Source organism: Amblyomma americanum, chromosome 7 (assembly GCF_052857255.1).
Source record: "Amblyomma americanum isolate KBUSLIRL-KWMA chromosome 7, ASM5285725v1, whole genome shotgun sequence".
NCBI lineage: Eukaryota > Metazoa > Arthropoda > Arachnida > Ixodida > Ixodidae > Amblyomma > Amblyomma americanum.
In genome coordinates, this window is record NC_135503.1 from 42,966,463 (window position 1) to 42,978,888 (window position 12,426).

Below are 12,426 nucleotides of genomic sequence, written 5' to 3' on the forward strand. Positions count from 1 at the left end.
GTCACGACCCTCCCGACCAATCAGGGAATTTCGTTACGATGAAACCGGGTGGTTTTTGCGAGACGACAACCTAAACGCTGTCGCATTGAGAAACATTGTACACGTGGTGGTGGGCAGCCCTCGTCTTATCTCCTCCCTCTGCTTGGACGACGCAGCCGTGTGCATGGTGATCGGCGTGCTGACCTTCCCGGCCGGCTGGGACGTGTCCGTGGTGCGCGACGTGTGCGGACCCGAGGCCGGCGACTACGACCCGGGCCAGTGCGGCATCCGCTGGGCCTACATCCTGGCCGTCATCGGCGTCGCCGACTGCGTCGTGCTTGCCGCCCTCGCCTTCGTGCTGGGCACGCGATACGTCAAGCTGCTGCCCGACCAGTACATCTCCAACGGATCCGTCTACAAGGGTACGTGGCGGAGTGTACGTTGTCTATAACGCGAGCAAAGCATAGAGTTGATATGCTTAAGGTTGCTATCTGTTCATTCGAAAATTTTGAATAGCGAATCGAATATCCGCCTGTTCGATTCGATGAACGAATCGGATATGCTCTCGAGTGCTCGAATAGTTTTCGAATAATTGCGTTTCTAAAGCGGGGTCTACTACGACGCCTCGAAGCATGCTGCCGCGGCGTGGTCAGTCTGAGAAGGAATGAGGGTTCAACTGCGCGACGTTGCCCATTTGTGCGGCGACGTTCGTAATGCTCATACATGGCCTCCAAGGCTGGGCGACGTGACAGGGATCAGACAGGTTTACCAAGCTCTGCCTCGACAGACAGACAGAAAAACTTCATTGAGCAAGTGAGTTTTAGACCCAGCTGGGTCCCTGGGCCACTGCGCGGTCCCGCACTGCATCAAGTAGGTCATTACGGGACATGACGTCGGCAGCCCGAGTCACCGCAGCAAGCTGCGATGTCGGGTCTGAAGACATGAGCAGGACCTCCCAGTCCTCCCAGCTCGAGGTGGCGTGCTGTCCTTGCGGGGGAGGGTCAGCAGGGCAGCCGAAAATGATATGGGAGAGTGTGGCGTGGGGGTCACCGCATAGGGAGCATGCAGGGGATGTGTCGCAATAGTGGGATAAAAGCTGAGGGGATGACAGAGAGCGGGTCTGGAGGCGTCTGAAGAGGATCCGATGCACGATCTCAGAGGCCATGACTGTTATAAACCTCTTGCCTCCTTCATTAACTTAGAATGGCGCTAGTTTATTCGCTATCATGTGAATGACAAATTGTAATTTTTCATAGGTATGACGGCAAGTGAGTTAATATACTGACTCAGTATTGCGTACCTTATCGGCTTTATTTATACCTCAATAATTACCCCAGCGCTGCCGCTAGCGCTTGGCTGTTTCGATTATTTGCTTAGCACCAACATTGGCACAGGTAGCGAAAATTCACTGAAATATTCGATTCGTATTCAATTCAGTTTTAAGCTACACCATTTCTATTCGATTCAATAGCAAAGCTACGTTATTGTGCTCGATTCGGTTTTGAAAAACTGCTATTCGCACACCACTGCAGATATGAGCCTCTACGAGCATATGCAGTTACTCTGAGTATACTGACACTAGATCCAAAGTGGCTGCCGTATACGCCAATTTTCACCCTCTCCACATTCCTTCAGGAAACATATAGTATGCTGTGCCAGCTAGTGCAGAAATTGCAGGCTCAACTTCAGTGTGTAAGAAGTGCTTTGAAACAACGTGTCTTAACAATATAACACGCCTATAAGTTGCGCGCCTTTAGCACCATGGTTTTAGGCTGATGAACACAAAGCGAAGTTTTGATGCCCTACCTTTACGGCTGCATTTCGATGAAGGCGAAGTCGTATGAAAGTGTGCTGATGTTTTGGTGCACTTTAGTGATGCATATGAACTATGTGCGCAAAACATTCGACGAACCACATAGATGGGAGAAATACAAGGACTGGCGCAACTCCTTTGCGCCAGTTCCTTGAGTTTCTCCCGTCTATGTGGTTCGTCGAATGTTTTGCGCACATCGTTCATATGTATCATCATGCACCAACTAAGCCGAACAGAAGTGTTATCGGTGCACTTTAAAGAACCTGAACCGATTAGATTAGTTCAGAGCCGACCGCTGTGCCGACGCTTTTGAACTGGTCATCTACAACACGTGCTCTGTGCATGTGACCAGTTCTTATATAAAGCAATGAGAAATGTTAGTCTGAAGCTTCAAGGTGGTGTTGCTTACACGAAGTCTGTGAAGAACTAACGTACCACGAATCGTGTTTTGACTTTGTAAGAGAGATCACTAAACTTTCCCCTAAAATCATGCCTGCAACCTTGTCATATGATTACTTCATTCCAGACCTCTCCAGAAAACCCCACCCCTTTGCAGGGAGTGCTAATATCCGACGCATCAGGCCCCCCTGATGCTTATGCGAAAAATAGGCTGCTGACAGCTACGAAATGAAAAGGCGACCACGGCACAGCTTAGCGACTTCGTACTCTGGGCTGATATCATTGTGTAGTACACAATGGCGCCTAATGTTCAATATTTTTATCTATTTTAATCTATCATACAAAACCTTATAATTTCGTTCTCATAAATGGTGCGGCAGCAAACATAGATTCGGAACAGAAACAGCGACTTTGCATTAGTCGTAGTGGTGACTGTGCATGAAAGACACACTACAGTAAAGGGTTACTGCGACCTTGCTCTATGCCTATCTGGTCAGTATCGTGGAACACTGTAATATCGCACTCACGGCAGCATCACTGGCACGCATCGTTCCGCTACGCATCAACGCGCCTCACTAGTCAAATGTCGCTGTTCCAGGTTTCTTCTTTCCAGCGTATAGTGAAACCCTTACGCTCTAAGACTGAACCATGACTACTGTCACTATATAAGAGTTCACTGGTACTATACACCGCTGTACCGTTGTCCTCCAAGAACTGAGCCTGAGCTGCAAACGTGATATACAGTGCGTTCGGGGACACATTGTTCAGCAGCGAAATAACATGTCCCTCTGTGCGAACCAGACGTGGAAGAAGCTGTAAAAGCCAGATGAAATTGAGGGCACTGCGTCGCCAACGTATTTGGCGGCAACGCTTCACTGGTTAGCTAGAAAAAAAAGAAGGCAACGAAAGAGGCCCTCGGGCGATCCACCTATAGGCGCCTGTGAAACGAAGCGTTTCGCGGGCGACCCAGAGAAGAACGGCTGGGAGACGTGGCTTCATCCGTACACCCCTGCTTCGGTAAAATGCGCGCAGCACGGCTGAAGCTACTGAAACGTCATCTGCTATAAGCGGCTACGGTTTTCTTTTCAACGCGTATTAACTTTTCGTACATTGGCCTGGGATCTTGAACGGGCCGATAACGACAGCTAGCAGTACATTGTTCAAGACAGTCCGCAGTCACCAGTGCTCTGAAGTTTTGAATTCGGTCTCTGTTTTCACTGTACTGCATTCTTTTAGTAAGACAGAGTACGGACTCGAGCGCTTGTCAGGTATGTCGTCGCTGTTGCCGCAAGCCACTAAATTTGTTCGCACTGAGACTGTAGCATTGTATCTATTTTACCCATTTGTTTTGTCCAGCGGGTATAGTGTTATCTCCTACGCGATGTTTGGCCGAACAAGGTGGTCCACGCCAGGCGTAATTAAGTTTCGGTGCCAAAGGAAAGCAGCAACCCGAAACTAGTGGCCGAAAGGATTGGGGAAGTGACCGCTTGCCGCTTGTGCAAAGTGCAGTCCGCAGTGGCAGCTTCCAAAAATAGAATATCTTCACAAATGCAACGCGATAGTGAGGTTGACAGCCTAAGCTGTTAACACGGAAAGGCTGTTTCTGGAAAAGTAGCAACGAGGACGACCTCATTCGAGCCTACGCCACGAATGGCGGACATATGTGGTCGATAATGTTGCATATAATATTGGCGGGCATACATGTTCGTTAGAGATACACTCGAACGTGTGTTATTCTACACATGTAACAACAGACTAAAACGTGAGAACGTCTGGAATCGGCATTCATAGATCATGAAATGATGGCACTAACTTCTGTGGCCGCCGCGCTGGCTGAGTGGTTATGGCGGTCGGCTGCTGGACCGAAAGAGGCGGGTTCGATCCCGGCCGCAGCGGTCGCATTTCTAGAATAGAAATTCTAGAGGCCCGTGTACTGTGCGCTGTCAGTGCACGTTAAAGAACCCCAGGTGGTCGAAATTTCCGGAGACCTTCACTACGGCGTCCCTCATAGCCTGAGTCGCTTTGGGACGTTAAACCCTCATAAAAAAAATACTAACGTTTTGTAGTTGTAGTACATAGTTTTTTTTTTTAATGTAAAGTAATGCGCAGCACTTGCAATAACCATTCTCGAAACGAAACCCCTGGCGATAATGCCGCTCGCTATTTTGTTCAGTTGGTTGTGCATTACATAAAATAGAAAAGACAGCAGAGAGCAAACACACTTTTCAGCTTTCGACTGTTCACAACCCCGCTGTAAGCATGTATGTTCATCCTACACAGAATACTATTCCCCGTCTTGGCCATTTTTCCCGCGCCGTTCTTGGCCAGTAGCTACGTCGTTAAGCTCCTGGGTGCAATCATCCTGAGCTCCACTGCTGCTGCAGCTTATTCCTGTCATGGAGGCCAAAACACAAAATAGCCTTGGTACAGAGATTTTAGCGCACGCGTTGGAGTCCTCCAATGTGGCGTGCCTCAGGACGTAGTTTGGCATGCTGGAAAAAGTAGTTAAGTTTGCTATCTTTTCATGCGCTTGTAAAACGACTAATCTGAGACTCTTTTCGTAGTGTCGCGGAAATTGCGCACACCGTAATTCACAAACGCTTGGTCGTAACGTCTAAGCGCAAAGTTATAATACAGTTAGTCTCTAATGGTTAATGGGTTCTTATGCGATAAAGCAAAACAGTGGGCAGTGCAGCGCGTTGCAGTAGACGGCTCCGGTTTCAGTTCAACCGTGCGCCTGGGGTTCTTTAAATTTGACCATAATTTTAGTACACTGGCGTTTTCCCACTGCGTCTGCACCGAAATGCGGCTCAGTAGCCCATAACTGTAGCATCATTAGCCACTGAGCCAGCACAGCGGGTTTGGGCGCAGATGTTTGCCCACGCATGCGTGCTCTGACCCCAAGCCATATATGTTATGTATGGCATATATGGCACATATTGCATATATGGCATATTTTGGCATATATGGGGAAGCAATGCTTCATCATCCGTCACACGTAGGGACACTAAAGAAAATTGTCGCTATTTGGCTAACATACGGGCATTTAACACGCCCCAACAAAAACGGTGACTCCCGCGTAGTGTCCCATGTAGCCACGGTGTGACTGCGTCGCACTGGTATATGGGCAGCCGAAGCGGCTATTTATGGCTCATTGAAAAAAAGAAAGGAGATGTTCAAGGGGCCGGCAGGCCTACCCGATTTAATGGCAGGGGCGGAGGAGCCATTCCCCAATGCGCCATTGTTCGCATGAGAATGAATGCGCGTGCTATTTGTAACGCCGTCGAACCCAACTCGTACACATCTCTCCTTTCCCCGCGTCTTTTGTGCGACACTAACGGGCCGTCGCTGAGCTTCTGAATACAAGAGACATTTTTGCTTCCTGTCGCATGATGGCCGTGCGCTTAGCTCCGAGGCCGCCATACTTGGACTTATGAATGTCGGCGGAAGTTATGCGTTGCCATGGCAGCAGGTCATAGTAGCCGGCCTTACTTACGCTGTTGTCTTGCCCAGACGTCAACTCTGCTCCAGGGGCCACCAATATCCTTGCTATAAATTTACTACATAGTGAAATCTCGTAAATTCGAACGCGCTTTATTTAATAATAATAATAATAATAATAATAATAATAATAATAATAATAATAATAATAATAATAATAATAATAATAATAATAATAATAATAATTGGTTTTTGGGGAAAGGAAATGGCGCAGTATCTGTCTCATATATCGTTGGACACCTGAACCGCGCTGTAAGGGAAGGGATAAAGGAGGGAGTGAAAGAAGAAAGGAAGAATAGGTGCCGTAGTGGAGGGCTCCGGAATAATTTCGACCACCTGGGGATCTTTAACGTGCACTGACATCGCACAGCACACGGGCGCCCTAGCGTTTTTCCTCCATAAAAACGCAGCCGCCGCGGTCGGGTTCGGACCCGGGAACTCCGGATCAGTAGTCGAGCGCCTAACCACTGAGCCACCGCGGCGGTGCAAACTTCCTGTTTTTACTAATTGATGTTTTCATCTCGTCAAAGCCAAGTCAATAAAAAAGCGCCCATTAATCGAAACCCCGAACTGTTCGTGTGAATTCCCAGTCCCCTTCACAGTAGAATTATCGAGATTACTGAAACGAAATGATGATGATGATGGTGAATTTTTATGGCGCAAGGGCGTCTGTGGCCAAAGAGCGCCATGGCACAAGGTATTTTTCGTTTGCGCAAGGTGGGGTCAAAGACCCATTTCTCAAGCATTTCACCCTAAATAAGCCGAGCACCAGGCAGGGGAACGCTTGCGCCCATTGTATCACCGGTGGGTACCCCGCGGCACTGGGGATCGAACCCCGCACCCGCATGCGAGGCGGATGCTCAACCACTATATAGGCCACCGCTGCTTTTTTTTTTTGTCTTTATTGCCCACTAGGCCACCGCTGCAGTACAGCACCAGTCCTCCACACTATTATCCTATTTTTTATTTCGTTCAGTACCACTAGGCCACCGCTGCGGTACTGAGCGAAATAAAAAATAGGATAATGGTGTAGAGGAGTGGTGCTGTACAGGCTGCTTTATACCCATTTAATAATAATAATAATAATAATAATAATTGGTTTTTGGGGAAAGGAAATGGCGCAGTATCTGTCTCATATATTGTTGGACACCTGAACCGCGCCGTATGGGAAGGGATAAGGGAGAGAGTGGAAGAAGAAAGGAAGAAGGAGGTGCCGTAGTGGAGGGCTGGAATAATTTCGACCACCTGGGGATCTTTAACGTGCACTGACATCGCACAGCACACGGGCGCCTTAGCGTTTTTCCTCCAATACCCATTTACGGGGAAGCATGACGGGGAAGCATGAATTTCGCGTTATTCGGGCACAAATTAACGTAAGCACGCAGAAATGTTTTCAAGCGAAGTTACTTAAACAACTGTTCGCTTAATTACATAGGGCAAGATGATTCTTCTGCACCCAGTTGTTGTAGCAACATTGTCTGTGACAAATCTTTCGTTTGGCAGATACTATATTCGACAGGCAACAACAGATAACACAACGCTTCTGCGTTAGCACAGAGAAGACGCTCGCGACAGCTTGGTGTCGAAACTGTGCTGCAAGTGCAGCTGCTTAGAAGATTAAAGCAGGGCTCAAAAGTTTTTAGATAATCTGCCAACGATAACGACTCGATGCTGAACCCAGGCAAAGTCTGCGGCGATAACGCATAGTGTGACCAAGTACCGAATGAGCGGAAGGAGCTCAGATACATTTTATGCATCATTACTGGAATCCGCGATCATCTGACGCCAATGCGTAAACAGTTACGTAAGCGGCGATTTTGGCATCTCTCTTCTCGCGTACAAACATGGGCCAGGCCAGTTGACAATTATGTGAACGGATATAAACGTTCAAGAGTTCGCACAGTTTACTCGATATTGCAACTCGAATTTGATAGTGTACGCAAATAAAGATATTACACACTGTCAAAAACGAGCATATTTAACCGCCAGTAGAAGAATGAAAATCCATATCTTATCATCATCATCAGCCTGACTACCGTCCACTGCAGGACAAAAGCCTCTCCCATGTACCTCCAATTAACACTGTTCTGTGCTATAGCTGCGGTCACCTCACACTTTGCCGAGCACCACCAGATCCTGCACTATGCCAGAACGTGCGCACAACTTCAGCATCTTCGTCAGTATCTAAGTAACAGTAGAGGACACGGTATGCCTATGGACCAGTTGACTAGAGCCTAAGTCACAGTATTGAACGTGGGACCCATAAGGGTACCTGGTCCAGATTCAATCAGGTAAGTAACGGTAGTGAACATCGGACTCATATGGGTCCCTTGACGAGGCGTAACCAGACGAGTTAAAGCAATGAACATGGGACCCATATGGGGCCCTTGAGGTAACCAGACAAGTCACTGCAGTGCATATGGTACCCACATGAGACTTTCGACCGTATCTGACGAGACAAATCTCAGTAGGACCTGCATGAGCACCCTGGCCAGACATGACCAGAGAAGTTTTCATCCAACTCGTGACAAGATGACCGAACGATTTTTCCTTGATTCTTTTGCCACTTACCTTGGTCTCGTGCCCAGCCGTCTCATTTCGTTTCTTCTTGTCTGTACCTCTCGGCGCAGGGGAGGTGAACAGCGCGTTCATGGCGGACAACCAGTCGACAGCATCGCGCAAGTCCATGAACCTGCAGCCCGTGATGCTGATGCCACAGCCCGGTGGAGGTCTGGCGGCAACGCAGCACGACGCGGACAGGTTCTCAGAGTACTCTCATCGGACGACGCGCTCCAAGAGCGGCCAGGCCCCCAACTACCGGTCGGAATACTCCACGTCCATGCACAACTTCCAGCTGTGAGCCACGGTCTCGGCACCTTTAGCGCCGCTGCCGCTGCCTCACGGTGCACCATCATCTACGGAACGACCTCAGTGACACGTGCGGACGTCTACGACGCTTCGAAAAAAGAACTCGCCGACGTTGAAGAAACGCTCTACTTCCGGGCCTATCTGCACAAGGCAGCCTCTGCACCGACCGTGCTGCTCTTTTGGTGAAGACGAGATACGCTGCGACCGCTTGAAGCTCTGTGCTTTACACTTTCATCGCCAGCTCGTCTACGGCCGGATTTTCTTGTCCGTGTACTATCACCACAGGGCCCGTATAAAAAGTAATCTAAAAAAAAGCGACGAAAGACATTTTCTACGGGGCTTATCTGGACTCAGCGAAACACAGCCTAGTCCTGGCAGCAGGGTGACGACAACGGCTAGGGCCTGCACGTGGGAAAATCAAAACTGGCGAAGAAGACGCTGCGTTGTTCTTTGCTGTTGGCCTTGTGAGCTCTTCACACAAAGCTTGGCAGCTCTGTGCATTTTTCAAGCGCAATGTGTCGCTGACTCAGCATTCTGGGTGCCTGCTGTCACCGTGTCCGAGTGTTCCATGGCCTTTCTGTGTATTTTGTGCGTGGTGGTCGTCGTGTTTTGAAGAGACTGCAGGCAGCGTCTGTCTGCGGCGTGCTGTCGGGTACCCTGACCTTGAACTGAGGGATAAGGTCTCGGAGCGAGAACTACCCTGGACTGATCGCCCGTTTGCGCGCCCGGCTACGGTCTGCGCTCTGTTGGCCGTTCAGTGTTGTAATACTTGTAAGCGGCGGAGAGGGCACTACAAGAACGAATGGCGCTCGTCCGCAATCCATTTCCGGTTGGATTGGTCCGTGGCGAAGGAAGCCGCTGTCAATGTCCTTATTGCTGTAGTAACTGCTGTGAATGAAATGCGCTCAGCGGATTGTTTGGAAACACGGTTAAGCTAGAGAGAGAGAAAAAAAAACTAACGTTACATTATGGACGTTTTTGTCTGTTATGGCGTGCAAAAAGCACAAGCAGCTTGAGGCTGAAGTCCCTTTGGGCGTTAAAGGTTTATTATCCGCTGATAACCAAACGTGCGATGTTTGATATCTATGTATATTTTGTTGCGTCTAAATGGAAATACAATAAACACTTAGTGTTTGATAATAGTTCCGCAGAAAATAAACTGAATATGTGTTCCATAGCTTCGTATCGTCGAAATGACAAGGCGTTTCATAGTACCAGTTTACGTGTGACGATGAAATCTGAAAATTTTAAGCACCTATTTCAGCATTTTTTTTGTCTAAATATAGCAGGAACAAGGCACACCGAGAATTGAACCGAACAAGAATTACTTATCACGTGTTCGTCTCATTTAACTGTGTTGATTTCCACAGAGCGTTATAGGGCTATATAAGTGCAATGGAACTATGTAGCTTAGTGGCTCAATATGTGAACCTAAGACGGAATTACCATTGATTCATAACAGGTCCCCAGACCCTCTTATGCAAACAGCGGGCAAACTCCAAGCGCTAAACTGAGGCGATAATAGACGAACGTCGTGTTGTTTTGTTTACTATAATGTAGCTCCCGCGTTAAAGCATCGTTATAGATGGCAAGCTAAACTAGAAAAAGATGAGCGAGCCGTCACCATCTATTGGATGAACCGCAAGCTATGCAGAAACCTTCAAAGGTGAGCAAGCTCCATTTCTGCGTGAGTCCGCAGCCTGAAAGCTACAACTTTTGAGTACATTATCTCAGCAGCTCCTAAATGATGCAAATGCGAAAAAAAAACTTTCTTGACGAGATTTCGTGGTAGTTTGCGTAGCGCAAGCAGCTTGTCTTCTGCTAAAAGATTGTTGAAATCACTCATACTTAGTGCTGTTCAGCGATGCTCTCCTTGGGTGCAACTGTTTCTGGACTTGTGAAACTCCAGTGTTGTCACATTTGAGCTTCTCTTCAAAATGTGTGAATCTAAACGGCTGCATTTATGAAGCTTCTTATGTTATTGTTGGCTACAGCAGCATATCACCAGTGTCAAAATGTGCTTGACATAAAACTGTCTTTACAAAGACTTCAAAGAACAAAGATAATGATGTGGCGTGCTTTTGGCCAGAGGTCGACACCAAGCCTGAGAGAGCTGTTGAATATGTAATAGAGGCATGTTAAATGTTTGCTAGTATATATGTTCGTTTGTTTGTTCACTTTCGTGTGCGTGCGTGTGAGTATGCTCGTGCATATATTCCTGGAGTATTTAAGGAATCCAGCTTACTAGAATGAGTTATCCAGTCGATGACAACATCTAGCTCTGCGCAGTCTTGTAATTTTCATGTGATTCTGTCAGATGTCGCTATAAACAGACAAATGCTGGTCAGATTTTTGAAATATTCAAATAAAACCAAACAAAAGACGCGTTCACATATTGAAAGCGCTTTTCTCTGGTCGAAATATGGCGCATGCATTTCACGCACGGTAATGGAAGGTGGTAGAACCGGGCGACAAATTTCAGCGCTCCGTAAGCAGAAGTAAATCGCGAGAAATTTACCGCCCTTGTTCAGCAGCATACAGTTAAAAGTTTTTAACAAAATATAAAGCATCAGTTATTAGCTTTTCGCAGCGACAACCTTAGATTGCAGTTGTGAGTGCATTCTTACATGCTTATTTATTGCGGATGTGAGTAAGATGTACATACACTTCCGCTTTACAAACATGACTGAGACTTTATGCATGAAAATGTAACTTTTCCAGAAACAAAAATTCCTGTACATTGCCTTTAAAATCTGGACTGCATAACCTTTGATGTAACTCTTTTGTGTGAAAAGAGAATACTGCTCGTCTTCAAATAATTTGTTTTACACATTTTTTTATACGTGTGTTGTAGTTGAATGTTTTTTGTGTTGAGCTTCTAACTAGCTCGAGCTTCGACAGCTTTCTTGTTCAAGTATGTGTGCCTCTTGTTGCATACCTTCCCACTGTAAAATAGTACATCACATTACCCACTTGAATATTCACTGTATGGCCACGGAAATAGCAGAAAGCCAAGAACGACTTTTGCGAAGTTTGAGACTCTTAGACTCAGTTTGACAACGTACTATGCATTTTTTGTTCAGTGTGGTGTTCTGTAACGGCTGCATTATGTTGCTTGGCCTATGGTTTGAGAAGCGACAACGTTCTTTGTGTCGCTAAGTGGTGCGCTGGTGTTATCGTGCGAACCTGAGTGGCCAAAGTGCAGCGTTACAAATGGACCTCACGACCAGTTTCCAGTACTATTTCGCGGAAGAAAGAATGGCCTACCGCACAGTGCATGGGTCGCTGGGAACAGTGAAGACCATAAACAGTTGTACTCAGAAAACACTCACGCGCACACGAGCACTCATGAAAACGGAACAAAGTGCGACCAAGTTCGTTGTCGGTGACCTAGGTTACATCCTCGAGAACAAAAAAAGTGTTTATTAATAAAGACGTGTCCGTTCGGTTGTGCTTTTTATCTATACTAATGTACACTTCTGCCCTGTGACCTTCGGAATAATAAAGCGATGTACAACTTGAGGCGTTTAGGCTTTTTTGTTATTTGCATAATGGAAGCACAAGTTAACTACAAAGGTGAGATTCCTCTACAGTAATCAAGATTTTATCTCGTTTTCAGGGGATAAGGCGTTGAAAATGACGATCTCATGTTTTCATTAGTCGACGACCATGGAGCTTCAAAAGCTGCCTCTGCTCGGCTAGCAGACACGAAAACTACCAAAAGGAGAAAAAGAAACGGTAGGTAACATTACATTGGTGCATAATTGACCTGCTCTTGATCTGACGTTTATTCTAAGTCTCCAGTTCACCTACGGAAGGAATCAAAGGCGGAAATCTTGAGAAACATGTTCGGATAAAGGCAAAGA

The 12,426-nt window shown here is 47.0% G+C and overlaps 1 protein-coding gene across 1 annotated transcript in view; it reads left to right on the forward strand.

Annotated features, from left to right (window-relative positions):
- The window catches only part of Tmhs (Tetraspan membrane protein in hair cell stereocilia), a 168,332-nt gene extending 156,250 nt beyond the window's left edge, over positions 1-12,082 (forward strand). The window contains exons 2-3 of the mRNA XM_077631959.1: positions 156-401; positions 8,323-12,082. Coding sequence (XP_077488085.1) covers positions 156-401; positions 8,323-8,552 — 476 coding nt within the window. The 3' untranslated portion in view covers positions 8,553-12,082. The remainder of the gene's footprint in view (positions 1-155; positions 402-8,322) is intronic.
- Positions 12,083-12,426: the final 344 nt, after the last annotated feature.